Source organism: Dermacentor albipictus, chromosome 8, assembly GCF_038994185.2.
Source record: "Dermacentor albipictus isolate Rhodes 1998 colony chromosome 8, USDA_Dalb.pri_finalv2, whole genome shotgun sequence".
Taxonomy (NCBI): domain Eukaryota; kingdom Metazoa; phylum Arthropoda; class Arachnida; order Ixodida; family Ixodidae; genus Dermacentor; species Dermacentor albipictus.
In genome coordinates, this window is record NC_091828.1 from 125,569,052 (window position 1) to 125,587,811 (window position 18,760).

General features: G+C 48.8%; 1 protein-coding gene across 1 annotated transcript in view; it reads left to right on the forward strand.

Moving 5' to 3' along the window:
* Window positions 1–18,760, forward strand: part of LOC135900747 (caskin-2-like) — a 319,002-nt gene that overhangs the window by 97,813 nt on the left and 202,429 nt on the right. Inside the window, exons 8-10 of the mRNA XM_070524415.1 lie at window positions 6,299–6,407; window positions 7,405–7,499; window positions 8,043–8,154. Of these exons, the coding sequence (XP_070380516.1) occupies window positions 6,299–6,407; window positions 7,405–7,499; window positions 8,043–8,154 (316 nt within the window). The remainder of the gene's footprint in view (window positions 1–6,298; window positions 6,408–7,404; window positions 7,500–8,042; window positions 8,155–18,760) is intronic.

Consider the following 18,760-nt stretch of genomic DNA (forward strand, 5'->3'; position numbering starts at 1 on the left):
AATTAACAAGCACGCGATGCCTTGCGCTCGCGAGACCGAGCCACCATCCTTCTCGGCTCACCTTCGTACGCTTTCACTCGCACCCACAGCGCACTGCACGTAGCCGCGATGTTATCGCACTTTGACGTTATGCGGAACATCACACCGACGGCGGAAATTCGCCTCGAGTGTGCATACGATTGCATACTATCGCAAAAATACACAGAGGATACGAGTACATCCTGCTACCGCTGCAACGCCGCTGATGTGTCCATTTCCCACGTGGTCCAGGAATGCGCGAATCTTCAGCCCAATGCTACGTTACAGGCAAACGAAAATATTGCGCTGGCACTGGCGTTGGGGTTTCGCAAACGCCGCGAGCAGCCTGACTGGAAAGTCATTGAAGCTACGACATAGCGACTCGAACACTGTGGCGCATACGAAGTGGCCCGGGAAAGTGGGCGGAAAGGTTAAAGAAAGAACAATTTCTCTTTTGTTTTTTCTCTTTTCTGCAATTCTTTTTTTTTCTCAGAATTTAGAGGTCAGATCTGAGCTCCATCTTCTCGTAGATCGCCCGATACAACGGCAAATGCGACACGATCATGATCATCATTATCATCATCATCATTATCAAAAGGTGTCATAAAAAAAGTAACACTACTGATGAAATAAATAAAAATCGCGTTTTCTTACTAGGAGGCAGTGCTGCCCCCTGTTCTGTGTCGCGTCAGAGCATATATTGTCTAAACGTGTACCCGCCGCAGTGGGTTAGTGGTATGACGTTGAGCTGCTGAGCACGAGGGCGCGGGTTCGACTCCCGGCCGCATTCTTGTGGGGGCGGAATACATACGAACGCTCGTGCACCGCGCTTCTGGAGCACGTCAAAGAAGCCCAGGTGTTCTATGTCAATCTGGAACTGCCTACTACGGCCTTCCTCACTATATCTTTATACTGTGCAGTTTCCCTATACGTTAACGCCACAATACAACTAATTTCGATAGTTCTGCAAAGCACCTCTCCAAGCGAATTTTGTTACCCAGAAATTCAAACTTGTACGCCTTTTATGCGAAGCATATTACGAGAGCTCAACCCAGCTCCTCAGGCGCGGCGGTGTCGCCATGAAACCACGTGACACCGTGACGTCACGACAGAGGAGAAGTGGCTTTGGCTCAACTCTTGCAAGACGGGCTGGGTGGGAATCGAACCAGGGTCTCCGGAGTGTGGGACGGAGACGCTACCACTGAGCCACGAGTACGATGCTTCAAAGCGGTACAAAAGCGTCTCTAGTGAATGCGGTGTTGCCTTAGAAACGAGCTGTTTCTAAGGCGTGCGTCTCTTGCTCAGGCGCACATTTCGTTGCCGCGCCGAACGCTGCTTTGCTCGACGCTCACCGCGTCCAATGCGGGGCGCGTAGTCGCTGCCCTGTAGCCCATTGTCTTACACCCCTTGGCGGGTCGACGGGAACGCTGTCGCGTTCCACTCTTGAAGGCGAAGCAGTAATGCATGAGTTGTTTCTTCGTCTAGCCGAACCAAATATAGCCAAGCAACAGCAGTTCACCAGGCTAAACAGTGGTTCAACAACTAAAATAAAGGCTAGTATGCTTCGCATCCTGGGCTTAACCTTACCTAAGCCACAGCCATTTTTGCGTTATTTTGTGCTCTCTTTGCGTTTATTTGAACTCGTAATCGATGGCGCTCACTAACTTTGGATCTCCTGTTTCTAAAACTCCCTTTAATGACTGAAAGTGCAACAAGGTGACACGGACAAGACGGTGCGTGAACTCCGTCACAGCGCCTCTATTATAATGATTAAACTTGGATGGGTTTGGTAGGAGGGCGTCGTTTTGTGGGTGCCGGTGAAAAAAAATTAAAATACAACAAAAAGAATAAATAAGGAAACGGGTGTGGTGAAGCCGAAAGCGGCTAGACTGCCGACGGGCCGATTCTGTTGTCTCCAAGACGTCGAAAACGGGGACCCATCATTAGAAGCGAGTCACCTACTCGGCGACGAAGGTCAGTGGGCGGTTCTCGACCGTGCATAGAGTCCTGGAGAAGGAGAACTGTTTCTCGGACAGAGAAGGCGCGTTTCACCGCCCCCTTGCATTCATCGCTTTTCGCCCCACCTCCCTCACTTGCAGCTGCCCGTAACGTGTCATTGTGAAAACGTCACGCCTGCGACAACCCATTGCGACTCGCGCTTTTGCATTTTTTAGACGCTATAACTGCGAGGGGTTGGGCCTGGCCGGGCAGACGAACATTAGGCAGACGACATTGAGCAGGTGTTTTATTCCGGGAAGCAGAAGTATGCCTCCAGTACCCATGTATATATGACGAACTGCCTGTGCGATTTGCCGGGGTTCAGTGCCTCCGCCGTAGTTATTCGATGTGAAAGGGTTTTCGTTTTGAAAGCATGCTACAATATGTTTCTTATGTACTGCTCCCAGTCTCGTTAGTTAGACCCCGCTTAACCCTACCTACTTACGGCCAGCACATTCAGTTTAATATATTACGAGTGTAGGCTTTTCCGCGCTTTTTCGAGCAGTATAAAAACGAAAGGACACTGATGTTTTTCCTCTAGCAGTAATGCACTCAAGTGGAAGGCGGAATTTCACCGAGTTATTTTGTGAGCAGGGTGCTAGCTCGAAGCTGTTACGTGCAATGCATTTAGTGCTCTAGGTAAGTGGTACTGTATACGCTGGAAACATGCTGAGAAACCAACTTCTACGAGAATGGTAGAGTTGGGAACGCCGTTTGGCTTCATTCCTGTCCTTGACACTTGACGCATTCGTCTCTCATTTTCTGGTGCACTGACTTTGTGCTGAAGACGTGATACTGCGTGCACGATGCGAAGGAGGGATGGGGAGGCTATTTAATGAAGCAGCAATTGGAGAATGGTACTACCCGGTAAAACTGCAATGCGAGAACGGCATTCTTTCATTTTGCGCATTTCTTTGGCCAAGATGTCATGCAAACCCGCGCTGAATTCACTCATGATACGTGTACGCATCACGTTTTGCTAAGCACGCACGCATGCAATCTGCGTCGTGCTTCTCTGTTTTTTTCACTCACAGTTAGTGACGTTACGTAAGGACTCGTGCTATGTCGACCCAGTTACGGGAAATCTGCGCCAGGCGGCGCTGAGGGCGGTGTCGACGTGCTTTGCGTCCAACGCGCAGATGCGGTTTAGCAGCTTAGGGGCGTTGTCGTCTGCTCCCAAGCGCGCGTATAGCAGACGGCAGGCGTAGCGGAGGCCATCCTCGCACCCACAACAACCGACCGCAGTGGTATTCCGGACGGTGCATGGGGGCTTGCACTGTGCCCGCTTCGTCTGCTCGTTGCGGCGTTCTTTTGACGCCGCGCAGTCTACTTTACCGCCGGCTTCTGCGGCACACGATATTAATTTTCTCATTTGGGTCAGGTCAGAGGACGCGAAAAAACGGAGGCGCGCCGACCTGCCTTGCCGCGAGGTTCGCTGATGATTAAGCATTTGGTCCCCCCCCCCACCCCCCCACCTGGATTCCACGGCTGTCTCGCCGACGCTGCCTTTTGGTCGAGGCGCATCAGACTCATGCCGTACCTGTGCAAGATGATCCGTTTTCATACAGTCGTAAATACACGAATAAAGTGGTACTGAACGGAAGAAAAAACAGAGAAATAAAACAAGATTCCCGTAAACATAACGCAAATGCTAACGCAAGTCAGCTCGCGTAAGTACATTGAACACATGTCGCAGAAAGAAAGAGAAACAGGCATATATAATCGAAATTCGGCAGGCCAGGTGGGGGTCACTGAGGCAACGATTAAAGAAAATAAATAAAGAAAGAAACTTCGAACACAAGGTAAAGTCACATACAAAAGACGTAGGTTCTGAAATGTACCTTTCCAGGTACTGAAAGGAATATATTTTATAGAGCAATTCTAATTGTTCCCGATATACCATGGCCAGCCAATATAGAGCGTTTTACGTTTTACTGTGAGAAGTCAGACTTTGGTTCCATGTTTAAAGTACTGCGAGAACACACTCATAGTGCCTACAAATTGCTCGTACTACAAGATTCCTACAAATTAATTGGGAGTCAACCCTAGCGATTCTGGGAGGATTTCCTAATAGGATCATTCATTAGTTGGGTCGAACTATTAACTATTTTATTTATGGCTCTGCGAATGTTGCAGCTGAGGAACAAAAGCTAGTCAGTGTTCAAGGTACTTCTGAACTAAAGGTACTTGTCCGTGTACAAAAATAAATAAGTATATAAATAAATAAGAAAGATTGAACATAAAAGAAAAAGATACGAAAATAATAAACACTGAGCTGCGTAGTTTTTGTCCTCTTTTAACACAAGTACCATATAGTAAATTCGTTTTCCGCTCCCCAGCTTCAACACACTTGAGACTGCAAAGCATTCCCCGTACACTCTTGCAGAGCGCCATCTACGGAGTGGTCATATTTAAGTTTTGTAGAATTCTTGAAAATTGGCTGTGGCAGATGGCCTATCTTTTTTTTCCTTTAGCTGGAACATTGGAAGAGGCGGACATTACTAACACGAGAAATCAAAACACATATTCATATAATTATCAAAAAGTCACTAATTAACTACTTAATAAATTAGTGTACGGTGCATATAGCTATTTAAGAACTTTAGCAAGTGACTATGCAATACGTATTCACTTGAAATGGAATTTCAGGAAGACACCAGTTTCGAAAGATTGTTTCTCAAAGTTTGAGAAACAATACATGGGCGTTCCAGTTAATTTTGTGCTTCACTGCTTGAAAGAGCGTTTTGTTAAAAAAAGTGAGTGGAGCAAGAGTGCGATTTTACCGCTAGTTTGATGGTGCATATCTCCAAACCTGTGCCATTAGTAAAGTTCATTCCAGTTGTACACACCTTGCAAACTCACCGGCTATACAATTCGTAAATTTCAATATGTGTCGTATAGTAAAAATTAGGAATTCAATTAGCTAATTTATATTAATTAATTGGATATTTGTTTCGGTTTCTCGTACATGTCCGCCCCTTCAAATATTCCCGCTAAGTGACGAGAATTATGTTACGTACGTGCGATGGGCGATTTCTAAAAAAGTCCGTGAAACTTAAATATGATCACCCCCATAGTGCGCGTGCGTGCGTGTGTCCGTCTGGTTGTATGTGTGTGGCTTCCTGCACGCATTATTGTGCAGCTGATGCGCAGAAACACAGAGCACACATGCACAGTATCTCGCGTATCGCTATACAGCTTCGCAACGAGTTGCAGACTTGAGCGCTTGATCAAGATGAAGCCTTCTCTTCGCTTTTCTTTTTTTTTCTCGCATGCGTCGTCTCTCTTAATTGGAACACTACACTGTAGGGATTCTATATAGCAAGCTCTATATTGCAAGCCCACATTGCCGCCCTTGTCGACTCTTTCGAGAGGGCGCGCGACCTCGCTGGAGCCCGTCTGCCGTTTGGTTTAGTTTTTGCAACCTTAGTATATGCAGAGGAAGCGAGCCACCCACACACACTGTGCGGAAGCTCGTTAGGCGAACATAATCTCGCTGTTTCTCCTGCCGATGACACTTTTGCAACGGAGAACCGCAGCGCCTCGGATGTTGCGCAGTTTTAATGCTGTTCGTGTTCTCCAATGTCGTCTGCGTTTTGCAATGTCGTCTGCTCGAGCTCAGGCTCCGCAGGGTGAACTTCCGCGGCAACGTTATTTCTGGAATGATTTTCTTCCATGCCGTTCAGCAAATATAATGAACCTGCATTACAGTATACCGTCTGCAGCTTCGTAAACTCGCTATTTAATCCATGCAAGCGAGACTGTCTGTTGAATTTACCTTTTTTTTTTCTTTTGGGATCATGGTTAAGATGAAGGAAGATGTTAATATGCAAAGACAGGCTGCTCAGAGACCTCGGTGTTTGAAGGTGTTATGCGACAGCTCTTTAAAACATGCTAAGTAGACCGTGCGAGATGCAAGACTAGTGTTGCCCTTGTAAAACTTCGTGCGTGTTATTCAGTTGCATCTCAGTAAAAAGTCCGTATTAACGCCAAGAAAAAGTCAACAGGAGTGTTAAAGGTACTCTTGTACAAGGTTTCCGTGAAACGGGAGGGGAGCGTACAATATTGCTCATAGAATGGAACATGTTTTCCCGCTGCTTTTCTATTTATTTTTTTATCCTTGGGTGTCGTTTAATCCGCCTGACGACACTGATCAGACATTCTATGGCTACTGGCTGGATTCCGAAGCACAGTGTATTATAGCGCACGGTCGTTATTTAGACGAGATGCGTTTACGTAAAACCTGGTGTCGCATAACGACGTGTGTGCCTGTTGTGCTCAGAGCGGCATCGACGTGAACAAGCCCAACTCGTCGGAGCAGACAGCGCTGGACCTGGTGCGCACATTTTCCAGCTCCAAGGCCGCCAGGGATCTCAAGGTGCTGCTCAGAGGTGCGTGTAAGACGAGATAGATAGAGAGAGAGAGAGATAGAGAAAGAAAGGGAGAACTCGGCGCATGCGCGTTTATCTAGACACCTTCGTGTTCTCGGTGTTCACAAACGTCACAGTGTCGATAGCTGTGCTAAGAAGCAAAGTGGTCTTCCCTCGTGTCCGCAGTCATGCAGTGTCCCTATATTCAGACGGATTTCTGTGGTGCGCCTTGGCTAATTTATTCGGGGAACCTTTTGTACTAAATTACTCGCACGCGGTGCATTAAGACTAAACGCTGTTTTAACTTAAAATAATGACGCTGCTGATGAAAGAGTAGACTTTAGTACACGCGCTAGACTTTCAGCTTGGTCTTTCAGTCAAACTTTGGGGTCTCACAGGTTGAATTGATTATCAGTGGACGAAGGAGGGAAGCCTCGACGCAGAGCTAGCGTTGCGACAACATGACTTGCTTGTCTTGGTCAAAGACATGTCCACTTGCTAAATCGAAGGCCAAGCCAAGAACGAAGACGAGTCCCCTTCTCGAAAGATCAGTTGGCTCCCCGGCTGGCAGCTTCCCTTGTTCGTCCACGGTGTACCATATCTCGGATGATATTGTTTGCCATTGGGCTGTAGTTAGTTAAACACAGTAAAAGGTTTGTTGCTCCCCATGGAGGGTGACACGAACTGCACAAGAAATACGAGACCGGCACGAGACTGGCGCAGGCTGACAGCTTTTCGAGGTGAACCTGTCTTTGCCTTATACCGCGCAGCGCGTGTATCATTTGTAATTCAGGTGGCTGTTTCGCGCCCCTTTTTTTGCCGATGTGTATTTCTCTGCCTTGCTCGTGTTTCCCGTGCCTTCTCTGCCATTGCAGACTTGGTGTTGTTTCCGCGTACCTAGCCGATTTCTTTGCTTCAGGACATTCGGTGGTATGCATGGCCAGCAAAAAGGCGTTAAATTAAGGATTCTTGTGTGATTCCTAAGCTTGCCGTTCTTCTTTTGTTTTCCTCTCTGAAGAGATGCTCCAAGCCCTGCCAGCCCGGGCCATTCGGGACCACTACGACCCTAACGACAGCGAGTGCCTTATCCTGCGCGAAGGCGACATGGTCACGGTGAGGGCCTCTCCTCGCGCCAATACATATATGTGCAAGGTGGCATTTCACCAGGCGTTAGCTTAGTAGCTGTGTCGTTCGGCTGCCGAGTGCAAGGTGAAGGGTTCAGTTCCCTGCCGCTGCCGCCGGATTTCGACTTGGGCGGCATGCCTAAGTGTCCGTGTGCTGAGATGTCGATTGAAGAACGCTGTACACGAGGGGCAAACATTAATTCTGAGCGCACACAGCGATGTCTGTCATAGCCCGGATGTCGCTTCCAACATTTCAATCAATCAATCAATCAATCAATCAATCAATCAATCAATCAATCAATCGATCGATCGATCGATCAATTTCAGGTGTGTGAGTTTTGTGGAGGCTCTTTACAGAAATCATCAGAAGCTTGCTGTTTTCTGACTCAAGCTGTTCACGCCGGAAAAACATCCGCGGTCATTTTATTTTTTAGAGTACTGCTCGAAAGTGTTCGTGGCCTTCTCTTCTTCAGCTTAACCTCTGTTCTCTTACATTTATCCCTCTCTCGTGCTTGTCGCCCCTTCCCCCCAGGTTCTGGAGCAGTGCGAGAGCGGCCGCTGGAAGGGCATCGTGTTCGGCCCGGGCCACAGCTCGCGCGCCGGATACTTCCCGGCCACTGCGGTGCAGCTGCTGCACAGGCAGGGTGAGTCCCTGTCCGCTGTGTGTGTATATACTGTCACCGATCGATGCACTGCGGGCTGATTAGCGAGTGGCTGCGCCGACTCTGCCTCCGCCGGTGGGTGGATCGGTCGAACGGCCACGCAACCAGTCCTTCTTTCGCTCGAATGTTTAGCTGTTTCTGCACGGCGATGCCGTTATTGGTGGTTCCTGTATTCCTGTTTGCTCGCCCGGGGATTCACTTACCTAAACTCCTATTATATTGCGAGGCTGTAATCTTCGGCGAAGGACAGTGCTCTTTTTGCGCCCGCACATTGGGCTCACAAGCGTGGCGAACAGGCTAGCGAAACAACACAGCGCGTGAAGAGGGGTTCTACGAGCTCAAGCTCTTTATCTATCTATCTATCTATCTATCTATCTATCTATCTATCTATCTATCTATCTATCTATCTATCTATCTATCTATCTATCTATCTATCTATCTATCTATCTATCTATCTATCTATCTATCTATCTATCTATCTATCTATCTATCTATCTATCTATCTATCTATCTATCTATCTATCTATCTATCTATCTATCTATCTATCTATCATTCGTTCGTTCGTTCGTTCATTCATTCATTCATTCATTCATTCATTCATTCATTCATTCATTATTTCTTTGTATTTGGCAAAAGTAAACCATGACTCTAGTTCTGCAACCATTGCTTCATTCATATGACATAAAAATTTTCATATGTTATCAGTCGGGTCGAGTGACTGGTTACAGAAAACGACGACACGAAAGACAATGACGATGCACGAAAATAATCGATGAAGGACATAATTATTTCATATTCGGTGTGTCATGCGTGCACTATAGCAGTGCACGAGTACGTGCCACGCCTGACTGCAGACTGCGGCCACTTCTGCCAACGCGTGGGCTGCCGTTGCTTTCTACGATAACGGGGTGTTATAACACATGGCTGCAACGAAGGGTCGCGATGCAAACACTTAGCGGAGGCGCCTCCACATTTCAGCTGAGGCTTACATGTGCTCGTTCACGCGGCGGGACGCGTGCGAGAGGCGGACTGCCGCTTGGAAGTGGTCATTGACGTCATTTCCGGTCGCGGGTCACCGGCGCGCGCTTGTGACTTGCCGCACACGTTGGGCCAGCTGTTTCCTCTGCGCGAACACGTGACCTGTCTTGGCCCTCGCTCACCAGGCTCTCGGGACCCCGCCGGAAGTTACTTCCTCCCGGACCGCGCCGAATATAGCCTATTCTGATTGCGTTTTTTTTTTCTGTCGTTGTGCGCTTTTTTGTCACCTGCGCGTGTATGTGCGCGTGCATGTTTGTTCATGTGCACGAATCGAATTGCATGCATATCATGTGCGCGTGCGTATGGGGGAAAGGAACGTCTACATGTATTTGCTGCGCTCACTGTTTTCGGTTTCCAAATTCCCTTTTTTTATTATTATTGTTATTTCTGAAACGCAAACCTAACTACACGCGTTCGCCGCACGGCCCGCCAGCGTATTGAATGGACTGAAATGCGGCGCGTTTCGGAGCATCTGCCCACGAGCCTTGACACACTTGCTCACTACTCGGCAATCGCCGAGATTGCGCGAGGTCGCACACAGTTCGCCCGCACTTACAAGCGCGTACCCTGTTTTGGCGACACGCGTAGTTTTCGCAAATGGTACAGCAGGGACAGTGGCGTAGCCCGGGGCGGGGGGCGAGACGGCGTCTCACTAAGTAACATGGGTGTTGCTCTGCGTTCGTGATGTTGATATTATTCGCGATGGTAGCTCGTGTAAAAGGAAGAAAAAGTTAGACGCCTTATTTTTCTTCTTGGGTATATATAGGAGCATAAAGTGATTATAGCAGCCTACAGGAGCGCATGCATGCACACGGTCGCCCTACGCTATTGCGTCTCGGGGACGGGGACGAGAGACGGACTCTTGCAGCCGACGAAAAGCAGACGAAAAACTATGTACAATGTGTACTTGTAGCATGCAGGTAATCGCACTCAAGTAGCGGGGCCGAAGAGTGCATCAGACTGACGGGGCGGCTGGTGGCGACTCTCTTTCCCTAACACTGTGCCGGTTTGGCCTTTAAGGGACACTAAAGGCAAAAAATAAGTCGACGTGGACTGTTTAAATACCATCCCCTAAACATCGCAACGCTTGTTTCGTACTGAGAAGGGACTTGGTTTACGAGAAAATTGCGTCTGAAGGGTCCGAATGCCTTTTTTAAAATTCAAATCTCCCGTTTCCCAACCGGGGGAGTGGTGACGTTGCAGACGCCATCGCCACCCTTTGCTGCCGTCGGTGAGTAAAACGGCGACCGACAGACGGCGGCACCGAGCCAAGACATAGCGGTGGGCTCGCCGCAGCAGCTGCTTTTTTATCAAGTGGCGTAGACCGTTCGGAAATCCTGAGACATCACGCGGGAGTTGAATTCTCCGCTACTTGCAGTTTGCGCGAGATTTCGCGAGCCAGCAAAATCATCGCAGCACTACGCGATAACGAAACTGCTGAAACGCGAAAGCTTGGGCGGCGCAGAGTCGAGCGCAAACGAAACCTTTCGACCGCACGCGTCGTTGTCAAGGGCAATGTCAGGGAGTTCTTTTTCTAAAAATGAAATAGAACGGGATAAGTGGCATTTTATTTCGTGTTATACTACAATACGATGTTATTTTGCAACGAGTGGTCGAGTACTAGTGACAGAATTAAACTGAGGAGTACTTTCGTCGTCGGGGAAGTGCTCGAATGTCCCGGAGTAGTCTCTAATCATGTCCTGCATTTACCTCTGTTTCTCAATTATTAAGGCCCTGTTCGCGATAATATTGACGTCTTAAAGATTCTCAAGCAATAATCTATCACTTTAGCTTGACCTAATATTGGCCCTTAGTGTCCTTTTAAATCCCTTTGGCAGGAAGAAGCGCCCGTTGCTTGCAGTGTGGTACAACGCTATATCTTCACATGTAAACCGCAGTGCTGCAATTTTAGCAATTTCGTCGCTAAATTTAGTGAATGTTCTCTCTGTCTAGCGACAACGCGGCGTTGAGATTGGCGATTTGCACAGTTGCCCATTCTCACGTTTCATACCATAGCCGATACTAGATTCTGACAGGTGCATCTCATAGCCGTAGTGATTAGTGTGAGCCGTGCTTAGTCTAATCCAGTGTTCGGTCCCGTCCACGCATGCCACGAAGCACGCCAAAACTGCGTTCGGGTCATTTGTATGCAGTGTTGCAATCTGAATTTTACTAGAAACTGGAAGTCTGGTTAGCAAAGGCCACTGTATACTGTCTGATTATCCGACAGTTGACTTGGCGTACTCGAAATTACTTCATGACTGTGACTATATTGTGTATGACTGAAAGGATATATACACGACGGATCAACAAAGTGTGAATTTCTTTCATAGCCGGCCCCAGCTGTTGCTTTACGTTTATAACCTCACCAGTGAATCAATTCGAGTCATTATGGCGCGTTTAGACTGCAGATGTATGTTCACTGCGTTCTGTCAGCGTACGATCAGTTCGAAGAGTATCGCACGCTTACAGACGTTAATAGCATTCCTCTCTCTCGGTTCATTTCTGAGCGCTCACTGTGTCCTGGGACGGCTATATCGTCTGCATGCCGATCGCGAGCCGACAGACGCGGCGTTATGCGCCGAGCAGACGATAATCGAATCGCGTGTTTCTGCGCAGCAGACGAGCCGAACACCACCGCGGATGCAGTCCCCGCATGCTTGTTGGTAACCTTACACCATCCGTGACAGCCCAACTCTTTCCTTTTTTTCTCTCGCATCTTTCTCTCTATCTCTGCTTTCGTCTATCGTAAAGGCCAAGTTCAAGATAAGTGTAATGCCCACAGCTGCGCGTCTTGCGAGAATGTCCGTCTATTCCGCCTCGACTGCTGCAGACGGTCATTCAGCTGCCTCTTGTTTCTACGACGTTCTGGTCGCCGTGCATTTATAGTTGATTAAAAGCAGCGCCGGTTGCCTGATACTTCCACGTCGGAGCTCATTAAAGATGGCTTTTTCTCAACTGTCACAAGTTCTTAACGGAGTGATCTCAAAAGCGCGTGCAGGCTGATAGCACTGCGGTAATCCGCGAGAATTGTGCACAGCAGGTACGGCTAATGGGTCGCACGCACGCGGCACGCAGAAGTACGGTTCACTGTCAAAGGGAACACCCATTTAGCATTTGACTGCCAGTGACGGCCGAATTATAGCATGATGGCATGCAGACTACGTTTTAATGTATAGGAGTCAACCAAAGCGTTCTGTGGGCTGTTCTATTTTTCTCGACGAAGTGGAAGTGTGTCAGCTATATTGGCTTTATTACCAGCGAGGTACTCACATTAAAAGTGTACCGTACTGTGTAAAAGTACATAACGCTGCAGGCGTGTTTCCTTACGTTTGCCAGCAAGGCAGACTTCAAAACCGCATTTGCTATTGGCTTTGTTGATACGAGGAATACATGTGCCTTGGCGTCTTTTCGGTTAGGTAGATTAGCTGCCTCTTAGCCCGTTTTCTTTTCAAACAGGCAGGCCACCGCAAGGGCCTTCGCTGTACTGCACGCAACTCTTCCGAGGCCCAGCGCAAGCGGGCAGGCTGTGTACGTCTCTCGCTTCGCATCCCTGGCGTTGGGTTGCCGTTCGCAGAATCAACATGCTGAAGGAATTCCTGGCCGCGAGTGGAGAGCTAGATCTCTCGCGTCATGGATGGCTGATGAAACAGACGCTGGGGGTAGAGTTGCGAAAAGAGAAGAAGGCACAGCTGCTTGTCTTTGGTTTTCTTTTCTTTCTCCAATTTGGCTTAACCCGATTCTGTTTCTCCTCGTCAAGGACGTTGTCTCAAGGATGGCCTCCAGCCTGCTTAGCACGTTCCGTGAAAAAGAGCTCGCGGTCCGAGGAACTCCCTCACTTGCTCTTGGCAACAGCCCTCCCCTTCCTCCGCTACCCCCCCCCCCTTTTTTTCTTCTCATCTTCTTGTTCTTTCTTTTTTTTTTCGCTTAAAGACTGGCGCTTTCTGCAATATTTCACCCCGTGGCTATAGACGCTGTTCTTGCAGAAATTGGATTCGGCTGGTTGCCCTGTCCTCTTGTTGCGGTTGTAAGGAAAAGTGCATGCGTCTCTGTGCTTATCTTTGCTGAAAAACGCTCCTCCTCCCGCAAGTGTTTAGGCTGTCGACGTAGTACGTCCAATGCTAGAGTGAGGAGAATAGCTGTGAAAACGGAAAGAAAGAAAAAGCGCAAAATTTAACACACTTGGTTCCCGGGTAAGGTCAAGTGGAAATGTCGTAAATACTGCGAGAGAAACGAGTTTTCTTTGTCTGTTTGCTATCCTCAATTAACATTTGCGTGCAGCTTCACCACCCACGTAAGTGTGTGTCTTTTGCGTCTTTTCTTACTTGTCAAGCCTCTTCTGGCTGTAGGATTCTATTTATTTATTTACTTATTTATTTAATAAGGGCAACTTCCTCAAATAATTGTTCTCTTTAAGTGGAACAGGGATTCATTTTTTCTATTTTTCTTCAAATTTCGAGCAATTATTTGTCGAAACTGGCGCAAGGCATAGAGAGAGAGCGCGAAAAAGCAGGTATGTTAACCAGAGGCAAGTTTCCCGTTCGCTACCCTGCACTGTGGGGGGGGGGGTTCTAGAGGTTTGAAAGAGGGCACAGAGATAGGAAAAGTTCACCGATTATCACAATACTTCCTAATGCGAAATTTGAGCACAGCTCTATACGTGTTTTCATTTCGCGATATATAGGCTGGCGCGGACAGTCTGCCTCGCGCGGCATGGTGCGAACGGAGCGACTGCCTCGCTAATCGGGAGATCGCGAGAAGCAGCGCGTGGGTGACGCGTGGATAGAATTCACGGCAGCCGCCGCGGACGGACCTCCGCTCATGTAGCGCTTTGTTTCCATATGTCTGACGCGCGCTACCCTGGCGCCATCTCACAGCTATCGTCGCCGCACAGCCCGTCTTGCGCAGCACTGTTTTTTATTGCGAAAGCAATACTGTTCGTACTTTCGGCCTATCGGTGGTCGTGGCGCTTCGTTACGCAGCTGCGCGTCACGTGACCGTGTGACGTCACGCCAGACCGAGAGACGGGGCCCCAGCTCGCGGCACCGATGGTGGAGGCGAAGCCTTGCGCGCCGCTGCTGCGGCGCTACCGAGAGAGGGCGCTCGCTGGTGTGACGTCACGCTAGGAGGATAAATTGGGCTACAGCTCGGCTCCTCGCAGTGGTCGGCGCGTTGCCTTGCGCTATGTCGGATGATGTGTAGCCATAAGTTTAACAAAGGGCAACCATGTCCACACCACCAGCCGAACCAAGGCGCAGCCAAGGGTATTGCTTTCGCAGTCTTGCAGGCTTAACCAAGCTAAGCCTTCAGCCAATTTTTCTTCTCACGCTTTCGCCATACCCTCCTTCTCCGCTTTCGTCCTCGCGTTCTTTTCGCTCTCGCCGGTTTTCATCCGTCGCTTCGCTCCGCGTTCGCTCTGTCATCCTTCGCTGTACTCGGTTACGAGGGACGCCCGGGTATGCCGAAGCTCAACGGGCGCCTAAGAGCTGAGCTCTAAAAGAGAACGCGAGCAGGTACGTGACAGGAAAGGCTCAAGAGTAGCAGCGCTCGCACGGCCTTCTGACGCAAGGCAGTGTTTTAACGAAGCGGCTGGCTTACGTACTGCAATTACAACACGCGCCGCATGTCATCAAAGAGATAACTATCGAGAATTCGGTAAATAATAATCTTACTCGAGTATATGGAGTAAATTTTGTTGTCCGCCGCCTCCATGAAGCTTGGTCAGAAAAAAGTAATATTTTGTCTCGAAACTCCTCTTTTTTTTTTAATAATCGAATAAAGAAGTAAGAAGAACGCGGTCACAGGGGCGAGACATGCATCCTTATCCTGGAGGCTCACTTCGGCTTCTCGACTTCGATCTTGGCTGTCTTCGCGAAGCTGTCATCTTTGCCTTCTTCGTCAGAATTCGAAGGAGATCGCCGCTGTCCGCTTAGCCGTCTACTTTGCCATCTATACGGCGAGTATCGAAACTCAGTCTGAATCAGGGTAACTTGCTACACTTGCGACGGCTTCGCATTTGCCGAAACGCGGATGACGCAAGCGAAAGTCTCACATTCAAATTTAACACTGAATGGTTTATTTTGGTTCATTATATATTAAAGTAAGGGCTCTAGTAAATGGGATATGCGCGCTTCCTGTTCCCAAGCTTATATATATATGCGAATGAGACTCGGGGACTATATCTTCAGGAGCGCTGTCACGACGTGCACCTTTTGCCTCCGCGTATAAGCTTTGCCTTCGTTGCCACAGAAAGTTGTCCGCGAGCGTGTGTGTATACTGTGTTGTCGCGTATCAGCACTATAGTACCCCGACCGCGCTCTAAGACACTGCAGGAACTTTCTGGGAAATTAATCTTCGCCTCGACGACCTCCCACGCCGCCGTTGCGTGTAGAACAGAGCCGGGCTTTGAGGGAACGCCGGGCTTACGCGAAGGTTTACGCGAAGCGTTTACGGTTTCCTAACCCCGTGTCCACGCAGCCGTTATGTGCACGCAGTCCAGGCGAGCGCAGTAGTCCGGGCGAGCGTCGGACATTGTCGGTCGTAAAGCGCTGGCCTTTTGAGATTTGAGAGAGCAAATTCCGGTGTAGAGGCTTAAGCGAGAGCGGAGCGTCCTTCCGTTATACCGAAATTGTTGAGTGGTGTTGCAAGTGCCCGATTTGGAAAGTGCGCGCGCGGTTTCCTCGATGCAGGCATAAACGTGCGCGTTACGTCACGAGTGGGCTTTGCACGAAATCTCCTCTTTCGGACCTTTGTGTGGAGACGCACATGCGAGGGTGTGCGTGGGATATATATGGACGATATATATAGCCCGTGTTTCGTAACTTGCCGTCCACCCAATTTCCTATCGCGTGCCTTTTCTGCGTTAGCAGCGCGCTATTTCGAGAAGGCGTTTCAGTAAGTGCCTCAATCGTACACGGCGCACGCCAGTGCAACCTCGAAAACATCCGGCGTGGTTGGTAACACTGCTAACACGTGCTTCTACGGGCCGCATTTGCCAAATCAAGGTATATAACGGGTGAGTTTGAAGTGCGAGAAATAGTATAGACATGCCATATAGGCGTTAACTCGGCCTAACCGTTCGCGGATGCTATAGAACAATGTTCTTGCCAAACCCAGACGACCGCGTATACTATAGAAGAATTGATTTTTTGGGCTAGTTGGTTTTCCACGACTGCACAAGTAACTTAGCGCAATGAAAACTACAGAATTGAGAAAGGTGGATAAATACAAGCGCTATACTCAAAACAGCTGTGAGCAGCGCTTGTCTTTCTCTACCTTTCTTGTGTCTGTTTTTTTTTTATTGCGCTAAGTTACGCGTTCACCGCGTATACGCCCCGGTTTCCTTGGTTACAGCGCAGCCGTTTGCTTCTGTTCCGCTGTGACCCTCAGTAGTGACTTGGACACGTAATAGAGAGATTTCGGATAGCGTTGCCGTCTTACCGTTACCGACACTGGCTGCCTCGAGTGCGCGTGCGCGAAGTTACCGGACGGCTCTCGACGGCATATATACCGTGCATGACTGCGTAACATTGTAGTGCCAAGGCTACCCGCTTCGATCTTAATTCGCACATGTTTCTTGCCCTCCGTCGCCATAGCAAGAAATAAATGATAAAATCAAAATAGGCCGTTGTTTAGCTTCACCACGGTAATCGACGGGAGCCGTCCGGTAAACTCCGCGCATGCGTCGTCGCAGCAGCCGGCACCGAATACGGGAACGGTAAGATAATCGCGCCATATGATAAAACTCTTCAAGTTTGCAGCGAGTGGTACAGTGTATATAGGTACGGACACGGACGAGCAGACACAACGTTGCGCGTCTTGGCATTTCTTGAGAACAATAAAGATTTATTCGGTTACCAATGCAATACATAAATGAAGATACAGAACGCATTCTTCCGTTCACGCTAATCAAGTTCCATCACGGAAATCGTCAATCCCCCCAACAGCGCCTCCTAATGTAGGGCGTGCATACCTGATCATTTCACTGTTCCGTGCATGGAGGACGCTCGCTTTCGGCCGACAGGACAGCAGAAGGAGCATACCGACGGCGTAATGTCGCGGACCCAAGCCTGTAATGCGATGCGAAAAACAGGCAGGACAGCGTGGAATGTAAACGGACGAAGCACGCCACGACGATGGTGAGGGTCGAGAGAGAGAGAGAGAGGGAGGGCATAGCGGTGGTTCTACCGGGCCTCCAGTTGTGCGTCGCGTGCCCCCGCTAATGCGCCGGTGTTCATCAAGAGCTCTGGCCCCCGGCGGGTGCGGGAGGGAGTGTTGGGAAAGGGGGAGAATGCATCCTGTATGAGATTTGGGGAAGCGTGTGTCTCTGTGTGTCGCGGAGGGGAAGCAATGCGGGAGGTGGGAAAGGGGGAGCGAACGAAGGGACGAGGGAATAAGGGCGGCATAAATCGATGAGCGCTCTCTGTCCGTTATACTCCCCGTCCCGGATGCCTCTGCCAATGCCGCCGTTCGGAGGCGCGAGTGTCGTTTGTCACGAGGCCTCCCCGCTCGACTCCACTTTTCGCTCGCCGCAGCTGGTACCCGTGGGGCGCACTTTTCTGAGGAACTTCTTTTCTCGAGGTCTTGATATGCGGCGCACTGTTAAGTGGCCCCTGGTGCGATCCTTGTGGCGAAATTTTGATGACTCTTCGCCGTGATGAATGGTCCATTTTTGTCGGAACCGTGTAATTTTTCGAGATGTTGTTAGAGCGGGCCCTCATGCTGCGTGTTTTCTTCTCGCAGAATATTTGATTGATAGCGTTAGAGGAAGCTTTAGCTCGGGTATATTCCTGCCTAAGTACGTGGGAACGGAGAAATCGTTTTTTTTTTCTCGCCAACCACTGCACCGATTATGATGAGGCTCGTTTCATAAAAAAAAAAAGATAAAATGTGGTTACTAATGCGGGTGGATTTTTTTGTTTAGGCTGTCAAGTTAAAAAGAAATTCAGATTTCAAAAATTTGAGTGACCGATACTATCGAGCTTGCAACTTTGTTACTCGGCAATAAAATCGATATCACAATTCTGTAAACTGCAGCTGATGACGCATCAAAAGCGGACAAAATGGATGTATTTGCACCGCTCTTTAAACATGCCACTAATATGTGTGAGTGGGACTTTTTCACAATCAGCCTTAGCATTCTAGCGAATTCACTTAAGCTAAACATTGTATGTCAAATATGTCCCCTTTAGATGCTCTTACGGGTGCAGCTTCTAGAATTGCCACATATGTTTTCGCTGCAGAGTTACGGATCTGTAAACATTGTCCTTCCATTTGTTTTTAATCTTGCCGACTTTCAGCAATAGTCTTAAAAAATCCCGTGCCGCAAATCGATACTGTACCTGCTGCACTAATTTAGCAAGGTAAATTTGTAGGCCAGTTTGTGAGACATTGGGAACAAAATGGCTACAGACACATGACAACCGCCCTGTGTTGTCGTCTCCCTCCGTCCTGTGTGTGTAGCGGTTTTATTCGCAACGCCTACTACAGTCTTCATAATTTAACTTTCCTTCTAATATGCAGGAGATTTCATTCAAGTCGGCCCAGCGG